The sequence below is a fragment of the Coenobita brevimanus genome, chromosome 106 (genome assembly GCF_032717465.1).
Source record: "Coenobita brevimanus isolate Jiangsu-jjx chromosome 106, ASM3271746v2, whole genome shotgun sequence".
Taxonomy (NCBI): Eukaryota; Metazoa; Arthropoda; class Malacostraca; order Decapoda; family Coenobitidae; genus Coenobita; species Coenobita brevimanus.
The window spans coordinates 4,535,585-4,562,188 of NC_137059.1; the positions used below are offsets into that span (position 1 = coordinate 4,535,585).

General features: G+C 39.6%; 1 protein-coding gene across 1 annotated transcript in view; it reads right to left on the reverse strand.

Moving 5' to 3' along the window:
- LOC145416495 (uncharacterized) overlaps positions 1-23,076 on the reverse strand; it is a 29,156-nt gene extending 6,080 nt beyond the window's left edge. Inside the window, exons 1-13 of the mRNA XM_080285452.1 lie at positions 22,920-23,076; positions 20,813-20,929; positions 18,047-18,200; positions 16,829-17,027; positions 14,922-15,131; positions 11,319-11,444; positions 9,695-9,888; positions 7,702-7,825; positions 6,356-6,465; positions 2,521-2,547; positions 1,398-1,516; positions 748-909; positions 54-297 (exon numbers count right to left, since the gene is read on the reverse strand). Of these exons, the coding sequence (XP_080141578.1) occupies positions 54-297; positions 748-909; positions 1,398-1,516; positions 2,521-2,547; positions 6,356-6,465; positions 7,702-7,825; positions 9,695-9,888; positions 11,319-11,444; positions 14,922-15,131; positions 16,829-17,027; positions 18,047-18,200; positions 20,813-20,929; positions 22,920-23,076 (1,943 nt within the window). The remainder of the gene's footprint in view (positions 1-53; positions 298-747; positions 910-1,397; positions 1,517-2,520; positions 2,548-6,355; positions 6,466-7,701; positions 7,826-9,694; positions 9,889-11,318; positions 11,445-14,921; positions 15,132-16,828; positions 17,028-18,046; positions 18,201-20,812; positions 20,930-22,919) is intronic.
- Between the last annotated feature and the right edge of the window lie 3,528 nt (positions 23,077-26,604).

Consider the following 26,604-nt stretch of genomic DNA (forward strand, 5'->3'; position numbering starts at 1 on the left):
GATGTCATCTCTCCATAGCACCACATACAAAACTGCAGTACAGAAACACTAACCTCAAGTGCCAGTAGAACAAAGCTTCCTTCAGTGCTCTGGTTTCCGGAGAGTCTCCCGTACATCCTTCCAAGTACTCAAAAAATTTCCTTCTAAATACCTCACCAACAGACAGGCACTCCAATCCATCATGTTTTCTATCATGGAAGTAACATATGCACTCCTCATCAGCTTCACCCATCACTTCAGACACTTGCTGAATAATATCTTCACTTATAGCTTTTCCATCTTCCGTAAAAAAGCTACCTGGAAATACGACCAATGCATTCTATTAATAATGGACAGGATTTCCAAATCTACCTATCTATTGCCAGATGCCTTAATCCCATAACGGGTGGCCACAAACAAATCGCCTCTATGTTGCTCTGTCCCCCACCATTTTACTGCCCTCCCCCCATTTCACCCCCCCTCTCATATACCTCTCTAATCCATCCCTCCATCTTATCCTCAGTTTCCCCTCCCTCTGCCCCCCCACCAGCTCACTCACATGCACTCACCATGTTAGTCTCTCGCTCTCCATCCTCTCCACATGGCCAAACCACCTCAACATATGTCTTCTAATACTTTCTAGCACAGCCTTATTATTGCCTTACTCCACCATAGCTACGTGAAAGAAGCTATAAAAGGAAGAAAATCTAGGCCATGTTAAGGTAATTGAATCACAGGTACATCAACATACTGTGCAGTGGGCTGTACCTTTGCCATCCTGTGAGAGGCGGGTGTGCAGGAGGCCTCGTGTGGCAGCAAATCTGTACACAGCATTACCCACCTGCCCATGGACCCACTGTGCACCCAGCTCCACCACACCCTCTCCTAGGGTCTTTACTGTGTTGATACGACCACCAACACGATCACTACCTGGAAAGTTTACCTGTATCACAACTTTTATCTTTTTTTTTTCTTTTTTACCTAACATACCAAGTAATGCCATCAGGTATATAGGCTGGCCTACTGAAGCACAACAGATTGCTTTGGTTCCCTACACCTCAAGGGGGTAAAATGAGATTTATTTATTTTTATATTTAGTTTTGCCACAGCTTCAGTATGCTGAGAGACATAAAACTAAAAATGAAACAACAAGGAAATGTAAAACATTACATAATATGGACTAAAATGGGGAAATCAATGTCCGAAAAACAAATACCAGGTAAATGCTGCAATATATCTTGTGAAATGATGGAGAAATGTTAGATGAATATTGCCAGCAGACCATATTCAGTCAATGGGCCACTGAAAAAGCTACTGATATACCTAACATCCCCCATTTGAAAAGACTCCTCTACTCTGAATAAACCAAAAAATGATGAAATAATATTACCAGACTGGAAGGATTAATTGTGATATACCTTCTAGTATGATGACTGATTTAATGCCATGGTGTGTCAGTTCCCTGGCTGCCCCAACACCTGCTACACCTGCACCAACCACCACCACTTCATACTTCCCTCGTGCCTTCACTGAACCACTCACCTGAGGACTGTCAGGAACATCAATATCATATACACCACTGTTACAATCCATACACAGCACAGCACCAATTTTACACTTATATTACAGTACTGTACTACACTTGCCATGTTTTTAAGGAACAGTTTAACTCTGGATAATCATACAATACCATTTTTCATTCCATGTACATCATTGCACCTTAGAAGAAGGTGCAAGGCCCTGTGCACTTGTGCTGTATGTAAGCACTGATGGAGAAGGATTTGATCTGCTACAGCATAAGTCAAGCTGGAATGTACTGTAACTCCACACAATTGCAATCATACAAGTATACACATTTGATAAAGCAGAGTTCCATACTTATATGGGTCACCCCCCCTCCCCATTTTATCTGCATTCTAACAGCTGCTTTCCAAGCAACAGAGTCTCCTACAGCACTCTAATCAAACCTGCTAGCTCTGAGGTCTATTTTCAGGACCTTACCTGATATTTTTCTTGTTTGGCTTGCATGGTAGTTCACTGTGTTTAGCTTGCTAAGGGCTGGTAGCCAACAAAGGAACTGAAAGTGAGGGGAAAGGCAAGCAGTTGCCCCCTCTGAATTTTTACAGGGAACAAGATTTTTTTCATTTTCTCAGTCTCACTGTGAACTCATTACAGGTATGCTTTGCAGCACTAACAAGAACTAAATCTGAATGCATATTATGCTTCAGTACATTATTCCAAACTAACGTTGCTTTCCTATACCAGTCAATCAAGCACCAATATATATTGTCAAGACCCTCACAATAAATCTGAGGACATAATAGATGTAGCTTAATGATCTTTTACTTCTATTAACTCTGATGCATTGTGCCATCTGGGAGCTCCTTCCAAGGGGTGGGAATATGGCAGAAGAGCCTCCAGTTGTCATTTTTCAATTATTGCATGCACTCTTCATATCTGAACCTCTGCATTTTCCTCCTATTCCAGGTCTGTCACTTTTTGTGAAACAATACCATTACCACTTGAAAATAATTCCAGCACCAAAGCTGGCAGAGAGATGTCAATAAACTTTAGCTTACGATAGTACCTAATTTACCCCTATATTGCTTTTTTTTTTTTTTATGAGTTTACTGATTTTGTTATTCTTTGTTACATCTTCCTTCTTTGGCTTATCTTCAACTGCTGCTCCTCCTAATCAGACAATCTCAATTACACTGCAAATTATGCTGACCATGCTTTCCATTTAACCCCTTCAGAGCATATAATCTTCCTAACGTGGTTCTTGATTCCCCAGTTGCACTGGAGTAGTCTCCCCTTTAAGGGATGATCTACCCCAAAGGACAGGCACAAGCATAAAGAAAAGAAGATCGGCATTATCAATTTATTATATTAAAAAATGAATAAATAAACAAATACACCACAGCACAGTCCTGTCATGGAAAAACAGAGGCATCCCTCCAAGCTGATGACAAATTTTGTACAGTGCTTTGTGCTTACTATCTCCATAAGATTTTATTCACTTTAAGAGAATATTATAACCAAAGGAGTTGGCTCAAGTGGTAAAGAGGTGGCCTGCAGTCCACGAGGACCCCAGGTCAAATCCCACACAGGACTGGTGTATTGGTATTGGCAAGGGTATTTTTACGACATGTTGACGGGTCTTCTGACAGATCTTGCTATCTAGATGGCTTTACACAATTTACGATATTTTCTGAACTGAACAGATTACATACAGCTATTACTAATCCCTCCTGAGAATCTGATATGAATGAAATAATCTGGAAATAGCAATACAGATATATAAAAAATAAAATAAAATACTCCACCATTATGCTCATTATCAATAATCAAAATTTAATAATATAGGATTATCGGATGATTAATAAGATAATATTCAGCTCTTATTTTATCAAACCTCAAAGTATCTTAAAACTATCAGTACTGGTAATTTCCAAACTTTTTCAATTATTTCAATTACCGCAGCACTACAGCACTAATGGTATACTTTGAGTACAGTAAGTAATGTAATCGAACACAAAAGTCATACTCAGCTGGTCATCGACATCAGATTCGCTGCAATACTACAAAATTCCGAACAAAGTTAAGGAGAACAACTTTACTGTCATCTCATGCAGTTCTGTGCCTGATCAACTGTGACAAGAAAACAATCTGGGTGTGAAGGATACACAGAATAGAGCTTGAAATCTTTGTTCCTCTAACATTTCAGGCTAAACAGAACTCGTCATCGTGGATCTCTCTGATGATGAGTCATGTGTATCCCAATACATTACAGAAATTAAAAGAAATCAAGCTCTGTCCCATACATCCCTCACACTCAAGCTGTCATGAATTTCTCTTGCAGTCTCAGTCTCAATTATCTGTTCCATACCTTGTCACTAACAGCACTGGCCAAACAATAACTACCACTGAATTCTACTGATGCACTATTCTCTACATTATGAAACCTTTGTATTTAAATGATATAGTCTCAGAATCTAAAGGCCTTATGCTCAAACCTTATACTGCACTGTAAAGTGGAGTGCAAACCCTAATTGCTGAAGGTCAATTATGGAACACCCGTGGTTATTACGTATAGTCAGTCTGCATCCTATACCATAGAATGCAGTCAGCAACCATATAGGAAGGTCAGATATGTTCCATCATTGTCAAATACTTCACATACACTGTCAAATTTGTCAAAATTTTGGGTCCGCATCCCACTTCTTGATTTCAAGTTTAAGCATACAACCCCAGGATTCTATGCGATGTTAACACTCATCCGACCTAATCTAATACATATCAGAATAACAAACAATGGAAAGAGAGGTATATGGAACATGATCAAAGGCATATGCTGTATAAATGTAAAGTATGTCATAAAAGTACCAAACTATACTGGATACAAAACAACTGAACATATCTCCAAAGCGCTTGACAGAGAACACAATAGAGAAAGCAGAAGCAAAACAAGGACAAGGAACCCACAAGAAACTAATGTACATAGAAAATGCAGCACAATACCATAATTTTCAGTTTATTCTTATCTTTTTATTATTATTATTATTATCATTATTATTATTATTACAGTAGAGCCACATGGTCCACAAAGGTAGAGAGTTTGGATGGGTTTCTAAGGACAAGCATTTGACTCGTATGTGAATGTTTATTTATTCATTTATTTATTTATTTTTATTTATCACCAGGCAGTTTTATGAAGGTTAGGAGACACTTTTGAATTAAGGGGTTAGATACAATAGTTAATGACCACTTCACTACAAAACGGCTCCTCTAAGATGAATTATATGACCTGAAGTTAGCATGAATAACCCAAAATAATAGAATATCTGACTGAGCAGGATAAAAATATCTGTAGAAACCATAATGTTCTCATTATAAAATCTGTGCACACTTTATCTATTATCACAAGCCCATCTTTTGTTAAAGAATTTGTCATTCACTTATAAAGGCTCCAACATGCTTATATGCATCAACCTTGATCAACTAATTGCAACTCTCCATAAAATTCGATCTCTAGCAGATTCTCTACTCAGGCCGTAATCCATGGTGTCACACTCCAAGACCTTGTCCCAGGTCTTTATGGGCTGCCTCTCACAGATTAAATGACACTAAAGAACAAATCTTCCTATTCATAAAGGCAAACAATGCTTCATAAAATTAACTCCATGAATCTCAAGTAGTATCTCTAAAAAATAGAAACCAGTAGCAAAAAACTGAGGTACAGTATATATTTAATTTCAGTGAAGTGCAGTTCACATTTATATCTCTGACTGACTGAATGAGATGTACTGTATGTGTGAAATGCAAGTCACTCACACTTCCAAACTTTAAAACATGAATACTACAATTTCTTTATTTCTACATGGTTATATACTGTACATAATGGGTCATTTTTATTTTGATAATATGCCTACCACTGTTATTATACATAATCTTTGATAGCTTCATTATCATCATAGCTTTTTATCCACGTTCACGTGAAGCTGGACGATCTGGAGCTAAGTTTTATGATGTCCTTTAGGGAGATGTTATTCACACAGTAGTTCTATGACCTACTTCCTCTACCATTAACACTATAACACTACTTACACCAAGTGATAGGTGATGGAGTTGCCATATTCCTGTGACGATGCTAATTTCTGAAAACAACGGAACTGTATTTACACATTCCCTGTCTGCTACAAAATCAAAATAACCAAGTGGGAGTGGGTGGCTGGGAATGCATCTTTGTCCAATATGTATTAGCATAATGCTATGACAACCTTATCATCCAACAAACATGCAGCCTTGTACTGTCCACAGCACAGGAAGAGGGACACAGTACAAAGATTTCCGTTTCTTACATTCACATCCTGACAGATATCCAAGAACCTTGCTCTTGATCTCCCTATTATTTGTAACCAAAGGATATTAGACCTGGATGAGGATCATAATTTAAACACATTACAGGTCACCGGAAAAGTTATACCTGAAAGGCGTCATGGTTGGTCCAAAGCTTTTTTTTTTTTTTTCTTTTTTTTTAATGTGAGGAAGAAGGAACCAAAGGCCATAAACAACTTCAGTATGTAGGCATGATTTTTCCATTTCTACAGTTCAGGGCACTGTGAAACAAGACATATTCCAGTTAATAATTTTACCTGAGATTAAAGAGAGCTTATTTCAATTCAGTCATTTATATTATTAGGGCTGTGGCAGTGTTAGGAGTGTTTATTTACTGCTGTGACCTACTGTAACTACTTACTGGGAGTCAGGTAGGAAGTTGTCATCAGGTGGCAAACATCCCAATATACAAGCCTCCCTTATTTCTATGGTACAGCAGTCAACGATGAACATTACCAAGCATTATACCTGTCATTACCTTTTAATGTGCTTCGTGAGTCGGTCAGCCTCCCTGCGTCCCGATTCAAGTGCCCCGTGGACTGTGGAGTAGAAGCAATCATGTGTTGCCTCACCAGCAAAGCACACTACCTGTGGTAGACAATGCCAACAATGTACAGTACTGTGTACCACCACCATCATCAACATTATCCAGCACCATCACCACCACCATCATCATTTACATCATCCATCACCACCACCACCATTACCATTATCACCATTAGCCCCCGCTGTGCTAATTCTTATCAACCTGGTTAACTTCCCTGAGTCATTGTTTTTGGACCTTTCTTTTTTTATATAATAACTTGATTTTTTGTCATCAGATCAAACATTTCTGAGCTTGAACTCTTCATCACCCTCGATTTTTTTGTAATTTATGCCTCTTGGGTGGGTGCGAGGGCAGTGATGTCACGTGATAAGTAGGGCATGAATCTGCCATTGCTGAACTACAAGCAAGAACTGAATTACTAAATAAGCAGCATTTGGTAGCTGTGGTGTGGCAGGGCTTGGCAACTGCTCTGATGGTGTAGAGGAAGACTCAAAGTTCCCATGGAAACTGATGCTTCCTCGTGCTTGAAATTATGGCGTGGAGACCCATCACCTCATATGCAGCGGTCAGTATGGCCAGGGGAGGCCTGCAATTGTCTCATATGAGGCGATGAGTGTGGCAGGGGTTAATATCACATCATTATCCCGATCTTTTTTTCTCACCCAGAGATGGGGTAAGGTACAGTCCAGATAGCAAGGGAAAAAATCAGATGAGCTGGGGACATGACAACATTTCCTGCAGACACTTCTCTCCCTCTCCCTTCCCTCTCAGCCAAGGACTGCTCCACTAGTCTTTTTCATACAACAAATGGGGTACCTCTTCCACCAAAATCCTTAGCATCATTCTCAAGGGCTTTCTTTCACACCCATCTTAATTTATTTTTTCCATTAGTCCAAGCCATCTCACATTTTATCTCCTTTATCTCTCTACTGCCTAGTGTCATATTCCGTAAGAAGTGTTTTGACAGCAGAATTTCCAAACAACAATTGGTAGCAATTAAAACAGTCATAACAACTGCACATGCACTCAGAAACAAACATTCACCTAATATTTCACCTTGTCAACCTTTCACTTTCCTCTGTTGACTAATATTCATAAGCTGAAAGAAGCTTGGTATGTTTCTTTGCCCAGATATAATGCTCTGTGATATGAAGTATCCGGAAAAAAGTGATGGACATACTCCAAGTATGAAGCAGACACAATCAAAAGTAGGTAAACATGTGTCTTTGACTTTATATATTACTGTAACAGCACTGATCATTCTCCTCCATACTTACTGCAATGTTTTTGGAGTCCAGAAGTGGTGTTGCCAAGTCTGATGCCTGTACTGCCAATTCCACAGATTTCAAGCTGTGGAAACTGTATGATCCTCTGGTCCATGGGTTTGCTCCCCAAGTTGACCTGATGTAGTGAAAAGGCTGAGGTTCAAAAACAGGGTTCACTTGAATTTCCACTCTACCTCTAAAGCCATGATTATCACATATCCTTCATGAAGGTGGTGATCAGTTATTAGAAAAGTGGTCTACTGTTTAAAAGGATGCATATGTAAACACAGGCTGAAGCAGGGAACAGTTTGTGGAGTTTAATTTTACTTATTTAAAAAAAAAAAAAAAAAAAAAAAAAAAGCTGCTTCTTCACAACTGCCACCAAATGTTAGACCAACACCCTACCTACCATCACACCAGTCTTGAATGAGACAGCTCAAGCACGAACTCAGTATGGATGAGAGGGATCAGCATCATGAACTCAGTATGGATGAGAGGGATCAGCATATGGATGAGAGGGATCAGCATCACTGTGGTGACATGTGAAAGTGTGTGGCACCTAAAAGGCCTACTAGCCCTCACAGAATGGACTTGAACCTAAGACTAGAGGCATGGGGGGAAAAAAAAAAAAATGATCCTTGGTTTAAGCCAGGATACATTCCAAAATACCACAAATATTTTTCATTTAGCTGGATCTGCGAAATGGAGATTACCATTAAATTAGTTTTACAGTAGCACTGAAGCTTTAATACACAATTTCTCTTTCTATTATGCATCCTTAACACCCCCGCGACAGCTCACGTAATATCATGAGTGTATAAGGCAGGGCGGCTCATGTAACATCATGTTTTTGTGTTTCCCACATTGTTTTGTATAATGGTGTGGAAAGTATAAGCTGTATGGCAACACTGGGATGCTCCCAACCACGCTCTTGCCTGCTGTGACTGACCAGCCTGCCTTGAGGGGTCTATCATTGTCACACTGTTGTTATGGATAGTCTGTAGCCTTCGACCTCTTATGCCTGCTCCCCTCCACCACCCACTGTGGCTAATAGATGCTCTGCCCATGACAAGTATCCCAGGCTGCCCATAGCCTCAACTCCAATTAAAGAAAAAACACCAAGGATATTGGATAAATCAGCTGAAATAAATCAGGAGTTAGCAAATTTGAGTAACACTGACTTTAACTACTCATGGGACAAACATGGTGATCATAGTGAATATGTGCCAAGTGATGCTGCCAATGATACTATTAATTTCTTTCTTTTTTATAACATACCCTAATACATTTAAAAAGTTAAAACGATTTTCAAGATACAGTAGAAGTCGGATTTTTCGGCATGTATGGGACCAGGCAAGTGCCGAAAAATCAAAATTGCCAAATTATCAAAAACCCTACCCACTCAGTACCTTATATGTTTCAGTGAACACTATCATCACTACTCATAACATTACAAATATGTTTGGAGAGAGTACTGTATACTGTTTGATACGGTACAATACTGTAATGAATACAGTACTATACATGAATATGAAAAATAAAAAAAATAGTGAACATACTGTATATAAATGTAATGATACAGTAGGCCTACAAGTTCACATGCACTTACCTAAACTTATAGTAGGTTCCTTATTTACATATGTACAATAGAAGGGGTTGATTGGAGTCTGCTACTGGTGGAAGAAGTCCCCAGCGGAAGAGGGGACGAAAAAAATTGAAAAATCTGCCGAACGATTAGAGATTTTCGTAAATGGAACTATTTCTCAAAACTGCCGAAATGTCAGATTTGCCGGGGAATTGGATGCCGAAGAATTGGATTTTCACTGTACTTTATTTTCCTTGCCTGTGAGTTCCACTATGTGACTTTTTGCCTGCCGTGGAGGAGTTAATGAGAAAAAGAATGCAAAGAGGACGAAAGTTACTGCAACCCATCACAAACAGTATTTATAAGATGGATATTCTAAAAAATATCAATTATAAATGAAGCATGTGTGTCAGTACTTACCGTCTACACCATACTGCATCTGGCACAGTCAGTTGAGATGCCAGCAATCGTCTCAGCATGGCCACACATCGCTGCATCACCTCATTTTCTGATGTCTGCTCTACTACTGTGGCTGTGGGTCCATACATCCAGCCACACAACATATCTGGTTGCTTGTACACTGTGTAAAATCCAACCAGACCACACTCCCAATTCTGAAACACAAAAATTACTAGTCACATACTCTGCATTCATATACAATACATGCTACATTTTTAGCTCATTCCTTGAGGTCCAGCAGTCCTCCTGCTTACTATACACCAACGCATGTAATAATAACAATACACCAACACATGTCATCATCCAATCCAACACTGCCCATTAGGAGCCTCAAGGCCTGGGTCCAGGCTACTCAGTCCAAACATTCTTGATTAGGGTGACCAGTCACTTCTCCCTGAGCTGCATTATGTGAGCACTAATCCCCAAACACCACTAAAACTTTCACCAGCACTGATGAGCAAAATAACCCACAAGAACATCCATTACATCTGCAAAGCTGCTTTAATAGATTACCACAGTTTACTGTACTAGTTGTATGGAACACGTTGTGATATTTTGGAACATATGCTTGGCTTGTAATTTGAACTGCTGTACCTGCAGTTGACTTAAAGCGGCAACAACAAAGAACTGCCCACAGTAAAATGATACACCAGATATCCTCTGTACTCCACAGAACAGTATCCAGAAACTTTAACTAAGGGAACTCATGTTGGTTTTTGGAGATAATAAAAAACAATTCACACTCTACTGTATAAAGAATTGACCTAACAGTACATTATCTTCCCAGACAACCTCAATTTTTCATGCACAATGATAAAATCAAGGGATTAGTTTGCAGTATTTGTTCATAATTAAGATAAACAAAAACAATACCATAATATGCTTATTTTGGGATGCAACTGACATATGATCTGGCTGACAACTGATCACAGGTAGAGGAACAATTTTAATATCTCCTGGTGGTCTAGTGATATTGTATCATCCCAGGACTTTTTCGATCTGCCTCTAGCAACCCTACCCCCAACATTCACACTTCCCACCTTCTGAATTCAATTATCATATTTCATCCTCCCACCATGCCCAAACCATCTGAATCTACCCCTCCTCATCACAACATCAATCCATTCTTGTCCCATCCATCCTCTCAAGGATGGCACTGGAATGTATTGGTGTTCTGATGAAGAGGGGTAGACTGAGATAGATGACCTGAGTAAAAGGTGAAGGCCAAGCATAACACACATTGGTTCAAACCCTCAAAAGATGACTGAAAGTTATTCTCTCATGGACATTGCTGCCACAGAATTCAGTCACTCTCCTACCTACAACTCCTTGTCTGGTGACATTTTTTATTTGTTAATTTCTGGTATCATCCAACCATCCAATGATTTTCATGGCTTAGGAGCAACTTTCTGAACTTGAGCCTCCATTGTCTCTTTCACTATAGGGGTGCTTTCCCAAATCAATTTAAGAAGTCTGAAAAAAAAACACACACACACACACACATATCAAACAAAGGGGTAAATTGATCTGGACTACAGGTAATATGGGTTCGGTTATTGACTACCCTTTTACCATTCACTATTACCTCCTTAGTAATCTTCTCTGGCATATCTGGAAGGGATGGCAATATGCTGAAGCCATCACAATCATCGGCCCACCACTGATGAGCAAACTGCAGGAATATCTTGCCTACTACACCAAATCCCAAACCCTGAAATAGAGATAAAAACACTGCCAATTATATCAGGCAGTTCACAGTTTTCTAATCCATACCTTTAAATTGTTCCTGATAATAATTATAAACTGACGAGTTCATGTGTCCCACCTCTGACACTGCAACAGAGATTATTATTAAAAAAAAAAAAAAAGGAGAGAAAGAGAGAAAGATTTGAAAAACAATAAAAATAGCGGCATTTATATAAGACAATTCAAGCTTCTCCAATCCCTTAACTCTACAACAATGTCTTAAAAAAAAAAAAAGTTCAAATTTTCCTTCTTTAACATTTAGGCAGAAGCATGTTTTATTACATTATGTGTCCCTGGTGTGGGAATCAATGACAAAACTGACCATCTGTGCCTCAAAAATTTCCATACAAGTGCTTTATATAGGCTATAGCAATATACCGGTATTCATACACAAGCAAATAAGTCTTCCAATTTACACACAAAATCAACAGTATGTCTAGGTAACCGAAATTAAATTCTGTTATTAAAATTGAGCGTGAGAATGTATGCAAACCCGTCACTTCTGATGGTGATGTACAGAAAAGCTGTATGCCTCAGACATGGTTAGCCTGCATGCCACATTAAATAGCAGTCAGCAGTAGAAAGAAGCTAAACACACCTTACTCCAAGCATCAGTTTCACAAATTAGTCTGAAATAAGGGGCTTTCTTACCCTTTTGGTTTTTGGTCACAGTAATACCATTTATTTGCTGCCTAATCGCACCCATCACAATGCAGATCCGTTTCACCTCGCCCAACTACGCAAAAAATAGCCATCACCACTGACCATACATTAATATACTGGTGTGTTCTGAATAACTCCTTTCACTCTTACCCTATTACTTCTGTCTATCTATCTATCTATTGCCAGACGCCTCAATCCCATTTGGGGTGGCCACAAACAAATCGCCTCCAAGTTGCCCTGTCCCCCGCCATTTCACTGCCCTGCTCCCAACTCACACCCCCCTCTCTCATATACCTCTCCACCCCATCCCTCCATCTCATCCTCAGCCTCCCCCTCCCTCTTCCTTCCTCCACCTCACTCACATACACTCTCTTCGTCAGTCTTTCACCCTCCATTCTCTCCACATGGCCTCCTACTTACACCTGTATTTTCCCCACTTGATTTCTATCTGTCTATTTACTCCCAGATGCCTTAGTCCCGGGGGTGGCCACAAACAAATCGCCCCCATGTTGCCCTGTCCCCTGCCATTTCACTGCCCTCCCCTCAACTCATCCCCTCTCTCATGTACCTCTCCACTCCATTCTTCATCTCATCCTCAGCCTTCCCCTCCCCTTCTCCCCCCTCCACCTCATTTACAAACACTCTCCTCATTAGTCTCTTGCTCTCCATCCTCTCTACATGGCCAAACCACCTCAATGTATATCTCTGAACACTTTCTATCACATCCATATCCACACCACACCACAATGGTCCTTCACTTCCTCATTTGTCAGTCTGTTTCTCCATGCAACTCCACATGCTCCTCTTAAATAGCTCATTTCCACTACTCTCACTCTTGACTTGTGTCCTTCCAAGAAGGTCCAAGCTTCACTTCCACATGTTAGAGCTGGTATCACAATACTATCGTGCAATGACTTTTTTATTTCCGTGCTCACTTCCCTATTACTTATCACTTGCTTTACCTAGGCTTATTACTCTGATGTGATGGGGAAAACTGAAATGAACTGGATATGTACAGGCAACACAGGATAACAGCTGGGTGAAAAGATATATGAGCATGAATATGGAGAAAAAAAAAAAAAAAAAAAAAAATGGATGGAAAGATCTAGTGGCATTAATATGGTGGGGGGGGGGGGGAAGTATGACTGAGAAGATTTGGCAGAAACTCCTACAAAATGTCCTCAAAGGTTAAGGGACAAGACAGATCCTGCCTGAGAGTGTGTAGCATTGAGAACTATCACAGGTGAACAAAGCTGAAACATACAACAGTGTAAAAAGTCTTTCAAAACTAAACAAATGAAGGATTATTCACCAACTTATTCTTGTAACTGTGTTTACATTTATTACCATTTTTGCCCTCTTCACATTTTTATTTGTGGATTTACTTTTATCTATATATACTTCTGTACTATTCTTCACATAAAGGAAGAGGAGAAGGAGAAGGAGGAGGAGTAAACTAGATCTATACCAACATCTCAAACTTCACTGGGCAAAACTATATCAGTGCAAATTCCTACAAAATAATATCTTGGTCCAGGTAGCCTATGTGAAAAAAGCAGAGGAACAGAATGAGGATAATGGATGGGAAGAGTTGTGTGTCTGTGTCTGGTGAGTGTGTGTGTGTTGGGGGGGGGGTGAAAGATGAGGCTAATTTCCACAGCTTCAAGTGTTGCCACATCTGCACTCTCGCTCATTAGCTCTCTCTTTGTTCCTGATTTCTCTACACTTAACCCCACTGCTTCCTTCTCACTTTTCCTCTTCCACATCTTCTGCTTCCTGTTTCTCTTTTCTTCACCTTGCTACATATATACATATATGATCCATCTCTATGCATATCTGAAGAAGGTCTAGGTTTGGCCAAAACTGTTATACCTTCCAAATAAACATAATAAGCATAATTTCTAAATGTGTGGTTGCATTGTGATGGGGAGAGGCAGACTGAGATGGTTTGGGCATGCTGAAAGGATGGGGGATGATAACTGGGTGCAGAAAGTGACAAGTGTTAATGTTAGGGGTAGGGTTGCAAGAGGCAGAGCAAAAAAGACCTAGGATGAAGTCACTGAGCGTGACCTCAGGGACAAGGGACTGAATAAGGAAGATGCCAGAGGTCGAGCAGCATGGAGAGCCGCCATTAGGTGACCAAAGCCAATGCATGCAAGCATGTTGAAGCCTTCAAAAATGTAACGAAATGAAACGTGGGTATAATTCTTCCATTTGAACACTTACAGAATTGTAAAATCTGAGCTACATGTACCTCTCATCTATCTAATGCACATTCATAAACTAATGTTTACAAAGAACATTTTTAAAGTACAGTACTTGCTCCCTCCACTTCCTGCAACAAAGGTGAGTGAATACTTCCTTTGTACATATACCATATTCCTAAGGCTTATAAGTGTTCCATTTATTGGTGCTTATCCTGTTTTTTTTTTTTTTTTTTTTTTTCATTAATATATTATAACTAGCAGAAGTCTTGGGTAGGAGGAGAGGCTGCATTACAGGGCCATGGTTCAAACCCAGAAAGTGAGTGAAGTTCTTCTGTCATCTAGGCAATAACAGGGACATACAGTAGTCTCTTGTGGTCTAAATCATCTGGACTAAACTAGCCAAGCCACAGACCATCCACAACCCCCACAGAGGTAATACAAGGACTGGGTTTGGCTCTTAATGATAGGAATATAATTATTTTTTGTCCAAGACTAAATGTTTACTTAGTCAAATAAACCACTCCTGCTGGGGCACCTAAACTCACTAGACCACCAAGCATCTAAATACTAACCTCAATAGCTCTCATTTTCTTGGCAGGTAGTGCAGGAGAGAAGAGGGTGCTTGCTTTTGCCTTGAGCACCCCAAGTGAGGGTGTGAAGATGACATGGTTGGCTGTGAGGACATGGCCAGCTTCCAGTGTGATCCGGCATCCTTCAGAACCACCCCACTCTATACATTCCACTGGGCTCTTCAGCATGAGGCGTGATGGTGGCACTTTTTCCTGCAATGTTTAATTTACCCATTCCATCAGAGATCATCATTAAATTTAGGGAAGACTTTCTGAATTGGAGGGGTTTGATAGTTGTCCTGAACCCCTTTAATAAGGAAGGTCTCTCCTAAGCTGAACAGACAAAAAAAGAAAAAAAAAAAAAAATCATCGGATTACACCAAAAATAAACGAAGATAAATGTCAAGTGGATTCTAGTTCTGAAGTGAGATGGGCACTATTCTTATGCTCAGCAGTTGACAAACTGACTCTATCTAGCACATACAGTATGTGAAGGCCATCAACACAAATAAATAAATAAATACTGTACTGCAAATAAATAAAGTAAATACCACACGTTCAGACGATTAGGACTGTGAGGTAGAGGCAAGATTCTGGGAGCTATGTGGGCCATTTCACTGGGTATGCTGTTGATAAGTTTTCCCACTTTTGGACTTTTTCTTTCCTTGTTTCTGGATCCTATCTCACTCCATCCTTAGGAGGAAAAAAAAAAAAAAAATAATCAGGGTGATGAAGATCATAACCAAATACTAAAGTGAAGCGTAAAAAGAGCTGATAGGTCACACTCCAAGACTAAGCGCATTTGAACAAGCTATCTTTTCAGTAACTATGGAATGACTTGGAAGAACAGGTAAAGGAATTGATAGGTTCATGAAGAATGCAACATGGAGATGTAGTGAGAAAGGCAAACACAGGGAGTCCCAGTTGTACATACGTGATGTGTTCTAATACATCATGACATCCATCCACCCATCATCCAAACCTTTTCATGACTATTTCCTTAATACTAGTTTTGTAAATTAAGGAACTGCCTGATCAGGCTTACTAGGAGGCTTGGGATTCTACTGGGCAATTTTCCATAATTCAATGTATGGACTTGGTCATTGTAGCCTCATGTTTATCTGTAATGTGAACCTGATGGACAGCAGATTGAACGTGCCCTTCCCCGAATGTCCAATATCCTTCTTTTAGGGGATCAGGGATGTAGCTGAGAGATATTTATATGACAAAACAGCTTAGCTGACTAGCTATACAGTGCCACTACCTGAAGGTATCCATCTCCAGCACTACCTTATGAACTTAATAACAAAAAACAGAGACAATGAAGATTTATGGTAGGTTTTGGTTTCCCAGTGCTGTGATCTGCTCAAATGGAGGGAAAACATGCAAACATACTGAAGCTGTGTCTTGTAGGGATGGAACTACTCTATCTTCACAATTAAATCAATTTCAGAGTGTGGATATAATTTCTTCCACAAAGAGAGAGACATATTTTGAGGTGATTCTGGGGGGAAAATTAAGACAGAGTTGTGGAAGTGGATGCAAAGCTTGTTGTTGTAGCCTATCAACCCAAATATGTCTGACCAAGCAGCCCCATCAAGGACAGGCAAGCAACCACTCCTGCAAGGTTGTTTGATGAATGCTAAAGGAAAGAGTATAATTTTTAATATATGACTCCTAACTGTTCACAGGACAGAAAAGCACTTGCTCCCGCATCAACACATAAAGCATTGGTCTCATGCAAAGCAAAGCACAGTCCAGAAATGGTTCTCATTTGAACAAGTGCTGAACTCCCTAATAAGGCCAAGAAGCACTTGTATGTTGGCTACATGGTAAACCACCCAATGTAGTACTATAAATGGTTTCCTGGGATGCATACAACCATTAGCTTGTTGGATCCACAAAATTACCTGTAAATGATTAATCAGGTTTTGGTAGCCACCTTCCTTCCAGTTAACTGTAGGATTTCCTGGACATTCCTTGTATGACACATGCCCAACACCCGAGAGATCAAACCAGCTGTCTGATGCATTGATGCAGTTCTGGAAGCGACTCTCCCACTCCAGCATTTCATCTCCAATTATCCCCCATTTGTTCACTAATTTAAACCTGGGAATAAACCATCAACAAGCAATAAGCAATTCAAGTGGAAAAGCTTATTAGTCTTGTTCATTAATTTTAGCCTGGGAAAACCATGAACATACGATTTTCAATTTCTGTGAAAAATATGTTAACCTTGTTCACTAATTTAAACCTGAAGAAAAAAATATAAACAAACAATAAATAATTCAGTCAGCACAGTCTATTAACCATTTAATTCCTAGTGACCTCTTTCTTAGTCTATTCTTCTTGCTACCAAATGACTGTATTTTTCAACTATGCAAAGGCCTCTTCCAATGAAAGAGTTTACAGTATTAAGGCTGTATTAAATCCCTCCAGTGAAAAATGTCAATCTCTGATCAATAAAATTACTAGGGTATACTGTGACATACAACAAAAAAGACATCACCAAGTTGAATGAGTTAATCACTTCAATCTGATCTCCATTTTTTTTTTTTTTTGTCTTTGGGGATATTTTTCAAACTAAGATTACCTTTATATACCCTTCCACTACAAGAGGTCCCCCCCCACCGAAAAAATTGTCTTGAACTAGAAAGAGTTGTCTACAAAGCTGATTTTCCTGCTTCCCCCATTATATGCCACTGACTGTATGAAAAAAGCTTGTGATAATCTGGAACGAATCCCTGACTTAAACAGAGGACTGCACATATTTACTGTGAAATGGGAAGTATAGATCCATTACAAGTCAAGATGATAATTTTCAAACTATTCACTACATCAGAGCAGAAACACACGCAGTGCAGAGAGAGGAAAGGGCAGGGTGATCTGGGGTATTTCTGGATGAAGGGCATGATGAAAAAAGCATCACATGTGTTGTGAGTAGTCAGGTAGCTAAAGCATACAGGCACTAAACAATTATTGTGTACCTTTGTGGTGTGAAACAATAAGACAAACAGATCAAGGGTTCAGAATTACTAACACTATCAAAGGTACATGGTTTCACTTCTGAGAAATGTAAGAATGCAAATATTATGAATTTTGGATTAAAGCACATATATTTAACTCACTTCTCATGGTAGTAATGTCCAACAGAATGGGGATAAGTCTTCATGTCCTCTTCTGAGTTTTCTGTAATGTTTGCTACTGCCATCAAAAATCCATCAACTGCTTCTTCAGGAACCACCTCCCCATTTTGTCTAATAAACATGGTGTTTCCATAACCTTATTTAAAAGAAAGAAAAAAAATCATATAATTCCTGTTTCCTTACTTGTTATGAAACAGTTTCCTTTCCTTCAACTTCAGCTCTCCTCTCATTACCCAAAGCCACAACACTTGTACTCATTTAACCTATTCAGGACTGGCATCATACTTCAGTATACTATTCTGGGTAATACTTGCCAAAGTCTGATGATTTTATTTATTCAGTTGAAAGAAACCTCTACACCTAGAAAGGTTACCTCTGAAACAATTAGCCATTTTATTGCACCTATTTTTTTTTTTAATTACAATTTTTACATTTTTCATACATGCATGGGAAACAAAACGCTGAAAGCTTACAACAGTCCCTTCTAAAGTAAGACAAACAAAATACCACAAGAACCAAGATCTATTCAACTCATGATGTCAAGACACACTGAATTTATAAGACTTGACAACTGTAAACATAGGGACTCATAAACAGGGGAACACTATCTAAGATGACCAGATGCATATAGCAAACAAAAGTGCTTGCTAGGTCCCACTTTCCATGCCCAAAGCTCACTGTACCTCCCTAGAAATAGCCGAGTTACTGTGGGTCTGATTTGCACTTTGCCCATTTATCATCCATTAATATTCTCCTCAACAAAGCTCCATCAAGACTACTCAAGTTTAGCTGCTATCCTAATAAGATTAAGTTATGTGCATATAAAGACTGTGAACACCAATTAACACTTGCATGAAAGAGCTGCATACAAAGCAGGTGGGAGAGTACTGACAGGTGCTGTACACCTATCTGACGCACCTAAGAGGAGTTCGGAATAGAATGTCCACTGTAACAGTAAAAGAAAAGAGACACTGGTGCAACACTTTGGCAAACAGATACACTGAGGGGAATCCATATTAGATGGGGAAATGTAAAGAAGTCTTTGACTCCAATCTGTTTAGTAGTGTTGTATGTGATTAACTTTCTAAACTGAACTGTTTTTCATACATGAACTGACTGAACAGACTAGTGCATCAGGTTCTTAAGGCATCAATCCAGTTCAGCCAATACTATGCTGGGTGGTAACCATATAACCAAATTATGGCACCTGGTGATTTAGTGGTTAATTAAGGTGCTCCAATTGGATTGAAACTGTGCAGGTTTATATATAAGGGATGGCTGGGATTTATTGCTCACATAATGCCACTCAGGGATGAGTGAAGCTGGTCACTCTAATCTTAAATGTCAGGACCATTTTGCCTTGTCCTGGGCTCCTATGCTCCTCACTGGGCAACACAGGATTGGATGATGGATGGATGGATGGACAATAATAATGATAATAATAACAACAGGATTATGCGGAGTACAAAACTTGAGACTAATCCAAGGCTTTCAATACGGTACCAAAGGCCACACCAACAATCACTGCATAATATGCTAGGTACACATACATGTGTAATATGTAAAAATAAAAGAGATAGTTTCCTTCTCTCCAGAATAAAAAACATACCTGAATCCCATTTAACCCTGACAGCAGGTCTGGCACAAGTGTATACCCGTTCCCCTGAATGCTGACAGACCTTGGCACACTGAGGTGATGTGTTCACTGTTTCCTGACATCCATGAGTACACCAACTGGCTGGGATCAGTGTCAACATATAGTCTATCATTCAGTTATTACACAAATGCAATGACAATGATAATCAATATAATATACTGTATTTGATAATTGTAGGAAAATTAGCAGAACACATGCTTAGCAATAACTTCATGCATAAACTCTGAATTGGCACCTCTATTGGTTCCTCTTAAGCTGTAATGGAAGAGTATGGTGTTTTGGACCAAAATTTGCCAAGAATTGTTAAATACACTAACATACCAATGGTTTGTTTCCCATATGAATGGGATAAGTATGATAGGATAAAAAAAAGAAAAAGAAAAAGGGGGGGGTGGAGGAGAAGCAGACACAACAGTAAGAGAACTGCTGACATTGTGCCCAGTGATGTGGGATGAACATCCATTCCAGCCTTCGAAATTTATGGCAGCATCTCAAAACCAAAGTCATCCTCATTATGTGCCTCCTTAAATTAAGCCACTTTTACAGAATCTGTTTGACAGACCCAATGCATCAACTTTCAGAATAAATGTATGGCAATTGGCCTACATTCCCATGGTCGTATTCCTGTCAGCTTAAGAGGCTTTCAAGCATGACTTCCACAGCATTATATTCTGCATATTGCACCTTTCTGTTCTCTTGTAGGTTATTTATGTCCTAATAATACTGACATAGGTTGCTTTAATAACCTACACAAGCACATTAACATACTGGTACCGGATACTGAAATAAACTGGTCAGAAAGAGGTGTTAGGAAGGTTCATTAACTTACGTGATTATGGGTCAGCAACAAAAGTTCTGTTGCCTCTTCTACTTCACCTTCCATGGGCTTTGAATACCAGTCTTGTGATTCTACAGCAACTGACACTGATTACTTTATTTGGCCACAGACTGGTGTCATTTGCTTAGCATTCACGAGACAAACTTTCAAAGACTGCAGACAGAAAAGCAGCAGAGATGACAGGACTTTAGTTGGATACAGTACATCATGTAGTACAATATGGTATACTCAACATATAATTAAGTTAGTTTACCTGTTTGTATTGTGGATGCCTCATCAGACACCAACCCTTGCTCTGCTGCCCACTCATACACCACATTGCCTTCTTCACCATGGATCCAATGGGCACCCAGTTCAATGAATTCTGAACCTGAAGTTGATTGAGCTACTCCATTAGCGTACAAAACATGCTGTCTGTACTAATGAATCACACAAAAAAACATAAGTTCAACAACAATATGTATAATCTATAAATAAATAAAGCAACCAAAGAACTGAATCATGACTATTGGCACACAAAAGTGGCTACAAGAATTTCTGATAAATGATAATTCTGGTACATAATGGTGAATATATTTGATAGCATGAAGTTGCACAGACAGGGAAAAGCAAAATTCAATAACACTTCCATCGTCTGGACAACTCTAGTGCTCCATTTCAGCTACCACCCGATGATTTCATTCAGCTGAAAGTGAGTCAGTAGAACCTAACCGTGTTAATACTGGTACCACTAACTCTCATGGTTGTTAAAACTGTAGTACATTATCCAATTCCAGCCAAAGCTAGATTTTATTTAGCAGAGAGTGAATCATAGGAATACGAAAGCATCAAGAATTGTAATGCCATGTACAGTATATGAAGGCGGTGACTAAATTAGAGTATGTAATGAACAAAGACGAATAAGAAGTGAATGACTCCCATCTAAAAGATAGTGAACTGTTGAGGTTTACTGGCAAGAGGATGAGGGGTGAGAAAAGTTGCTGTCAGTAATGATAACACGAGAAGTACAGTATCATAAATGGGAGAAAGAAGATGTGATGTAATGAGATAGAAGGAATGAGAGGAAAATAAGATGAGAGTTATGACTGACTGAATAATCAGTGAATCAATGTATGGTCCTTTTCACTAGACACTCTGTTGAAGGCTGTCCTTTTCTGTTCTTATTTCTGGATATTATCCACTCCACTCATAAGTGGGAAACAAGGTTATGATGTCAATAATATCTACCAGTATGATGATTATAGTAGTGGGTGATGATGACAATAATATGATTATGAATGATGAATGATGCCTGAAAGATGACTAAGAATGATGATGATGAGTAAGGATGGGTGATGATAAGTATGATGATGATAACAGAAGAATAAATGAAAACTGTGGTACTGAGGAGACAGCAGAATGCATGCTGTGTAGTTGTGGGTGAGGGTAAAGCCCTTGCGAGTCTCTTGTCAAGTGGCGGCATTTTCTCATATATGAGCAGCCCAACCGTAACACTTTTGAGGGCTTATATCTCAGCAACCACAGGGCCAATCACTGCGTGGTTTGACCCATATGATAGCCCAATTCTTTAAGATTTGTTTTTGGCAGGTTTCATCACACCCAGGCGGTGCATGTGGCACGTGACACGTGCCAAGTGCAACATGTTGAAAATCTTCAAAAGAGGGCCACAGGCCATAAAGTTTGTTGAAATGGCATGAAACTTGGTAGGTAGATAGCCATCAGTATGCTCTACTGTAGGCATCCTCGAGGTGTAAGGCAACATTCCAATGCTTTCGGATTTAAATGGCCTCACTCATACCTTGATGACAAAGACGTTTTATGGTACTGTACAACAGACAGAGAGAGATGGACCAAGGTGAACAAGGGAACACAATGCAGGAAAACAGTGTAACAGGAAGGGTGTTTGTAAGTCAAGTACTGTACATGGTAATGGTATTACAGAATACCATGTATGGCATCTCTGCACAGATAATGCTTTCTAAGGATGCATTTAACATTAATTTTCAATATTAAACATAGCTAACTTCAGATTTTATTCAGAAAAACACATAATGAATTGATTTAGATGGGGGAAAATTCAATGTGTCACTAAATAATATTGATTTTAACCCAAAAATAATTACTAGAATGAAAATACATGCAAATCTTTTTGTGAGTGTGTGTGAAAAATACTTTACCGTAGCTATATTGTATAATGATGAGTGTGCCAGATGAGACAAAATTTTGGAAATTGTGTCTGGATATCACAGTGCTGTAAGTTGTTAAAATGGAATATTTTATCCACTTGTGGACATGCTGCATCCCACTCACATGTGGTAATAATTCTTTCAACTCAGTTTCATGTTCTACTAAATACATACCATGTTTAACAGTATGAACTCTTCCTCCGACTCTGTCCTGGGCTTCTAATATAAGAATATCGTCTATGCCTGCTTGTATGAGGCGCTGTGCTGCACCCAACCCTGCCACACCTGCTCCCACAATACACACACGCACATGGCTTGGTATGATGTTCATTCCACTAGCACCACCACCTCTGGAAGCAATACCAACAAATCAGTGCTCTTCTCAGATGTACACTCATGAGCAAAACTTACTGCTCATCCTCAAATCTTGTCCTGGCCAAAAGAAAGCCGTAGCCAGGATTTCACACTGAATGAAGACTTGTTGGTGTTACAAAGCTCTTGTACACCAGACAAGTTACAATGTCATCACAAGCTGTTACTCATGCAGTCTTGCAAAACTTCTAAAATCCACTTTAACTCTGGACAACCGATCTACATTTAGTGTGAAACCGTCATGATGGCTTTCTTCCAGCCAGGGGGTAAGACTGGAAAAGGCTGGGAAAATGAAGGGAAAAAAAAAAAACACTCATATCACACCAAAACATCCAGAAAACCACATTTCTAACCTAACCTAACCCAACCTTACCTTCCTGTATATTTCACTACTGTTCACTTTTCTTCTCTAACATTTTAGGCACAAAGTAACTCCCACCCTCTTAAATTAATCCCTTCCACAGGGCCATTAATCCTTTCTAGGGGGTCATTAATCTCTTCCATAGGGCCATGAATCCCTCCCACAGGGTCATTCATTCCTCCATGGGGTCATTAACAGCCCCCGAGGTAATCGAAGTACTGTATAGTTAGTCAGCACTGACAATATATCGTTGTACGATATATATATATAAAAAAAAAATCGAATTACTTGAACTACAGTTGTTGTTTCTGGTAAATATTATCAAAGGGTGTGAAAGAATTTCCATATAATCACTCAGTAAGTAGCAATATCGTCATATATCCTGCGATGCTCCGTGCCTTATCCGCTGCTTCTCTCTGTCATCTCCGCAGTCCGCAGCCTCCGACAGATGGAAAACCTGGTTGTCTTAAAATTGAACGGTATTACGTATAATATCAAGAGCCATTAGACTCCGCAAAACAATGATCCTGTTTGAATGGGCTGACATAGAGCGTCAATGTGATACTCACCCAGTTACGCAAGGTAATGCCAGTACGGCATGCGATGTTTGCGGATTGCGCATAGTTTCTTCTTCTTACGTTCAATGTTGTTCTCACTGCACAAGCTTGCACAGTAGGTAGCAGTAATGTTTTTCGCTGTAAAAGTACACAAAGTATATATACACAGCAAAATACTGTTATTTTTCTATATGATATGGTGTGTCCTCATAGGAGGAAAATAGGTCCATGCGGGGATTTGGTGTGTCCTAATGGGAAGAAAATAGATCCATGTGGGGATTTGGTGTCCTCATGGGGAGAAAAATAGGTCCATGTGGAGATTTGGTGTGTCCTGATGGGAAGAAAATAGGTCCATGTGGGGATTTAGTGTGTCCTCATGGGGAAAGAATAGGTCCATTGAGGGAAAATAAATCCATAAGGACAATAGGTCCATGGGAAACATAGGTGACTGTAGGGAAAAATAGGCTTTAGAAGAAAAACAGTTCCATGAATAAAACAAGTCCATGGATAAATAGGTCTGTGATGAAAATGAGTCCAGGAGGGAAATAGGTCCATAGGTGTAAAGTAGGTTAATGGGGTATAATAGGCCTATGGGAAAATGGGTTTAAGGGAAAAATAAATCCATGGGGAAAAATGGTTCAAGGGTCCATGGATAACTGTATTAAATTTACGACTCTCCTGCCTGTACTATAAAAACAGTCTTTAGAGATGATATGGTGGATTTATCGTCACTTTTAAGTTGTCTGTCGAGAAAAGAGGATGACAGTCTCTCTCTCTCTCTCTCTCTCTCTCTCTCTCTCTCTCTCTCTGTCGTCCAGTGATCTCCATGGCAACGCAGACTCTCTGCCGTCCAGGGATCTCCTTGGCAACGCAGACGCTGGGGAGGGGGTGGTGTTTTCTTATGTTTAGGAAGTTTTCATTACTCTTTTCGCTTTAACTCGGCCTAAATTGTCATCTCTCCATCTTGTGACGACAGATTAACACTAGAATATGATGCGAGTCACGAAGAAGTGCCATGAAGAATATTTAGTGCGTGTCATTGCCATTTTTTTGCCACTGAGTTACCTGAAATAAGCCACAAAAAGACGAAAATCTTGGCCCAGCTAAGGTAAACAGAGTCTAGGGCCTTTCTTGGCGATGTGTTTCTGTATCTGGTATGTTAATATATTTTTCTGTAATATACACCCAATATATTTTCACATTACAAAGCCACATACAACGCAGTAGAGATAATGGTAAGGTGTATAAGCCCTTCATTTTAACTTGGCAAGGTTTCGTCGTTTAACAGCCACTTGCCCGTAAATCAGTTATACCAAAAAAAAAAAAAAAAAAACTATTGCCCTATATCTTTTCCATAGCACTCCTCGTGATTAACGCCACAGTCCAGTCTTAATCTCTCATTATATCTCAGTATTAGAGGAGAGATGGCATATTTACGCCTTGTTAAAGTAAATCTAGTACCTGTGTAGCTAGCAAAATTTATCGCTAAGTTGATCTATCTATCTATCTATTTATCTATTTATCTATCTATAGCCAGACGTCTTAATCCTGCAAGGGCTGGCCAAAAATAAATCGCCTCCATGCCGCCCTGTCCCCTGCCATTTCGCTACCCTTCCACCAACTTATATCCCCGTCTCTCATGTACCTCTTTGCTTCATCCCTCCATATTACCCTCGGTCTACCCTCCCTCTCCCCCCTTCCTCCATCTCACCACATACATTCTCCTTGTTAGTCTCTCACTTCCATCCTCTCCACATCGCTAAGAAAGAAGCTAAAAAAAAAAAAAAAAATGCTAGCCGACGAAAATCCGCGCGGGTCGTCTTGTCGTTTTGCGGGTTTTTGATAATTCTTTCACCTTAACCTGGCCCAGATTTTCGTCCTTTAGCAGCTTATTTCACGTAACTAAATGCCAGAATAAGACTATACCATGGCCTTGCTTCCTCTCCGTAGCACTTCTTCGTGACCAGCCTTATATTCTGGTGTTAATCTATCGTTACTACTCAGCATTCAGGATGGAGAGATGCCACTTTTAAGCTAGTTTAAAGTAATAAGAGTATAGTACGTCCAACTTACTGTCTTATCTATACAGTAAAAGCAACTATCCCCTCCCATCTCTCTCTCTCTCTCTACGAAGCTGCCCTCTCCCGAACTCACACACCCCTCTCTTAGACACCTCTCCATCCCATTCCCTCATCTCATCCTTGATTTCCCTCTCCTCCTCTCCCTTCATCTCACACTCCTAGCCAGGCTCTAATCCTCCGTGTTTCCCCTTTAGAGGGAAAAGAGTACTGGCGGAGATTTTCGTCCTTTTGAAGCTTATTTCCAAAATCTCAGTGACTGATTAAGACAATACTACGACTCTGCATTCCTTCCATAGCACTTCCTTGTGACTAGCACCATAATCTATTATTAATCTATTGATACGGCTCAGGATTCAGAGTCGAGAAGCGGCAATTTTATGCATTGCTGAAGTGAAGAGAGTAAATAAATGTTAAACACGCCATCAAAGGAAACTGAACTCCTTTCTCCTTAACTTGGCGCAGATTTTTATCCTTTTGTAGCTTATTTC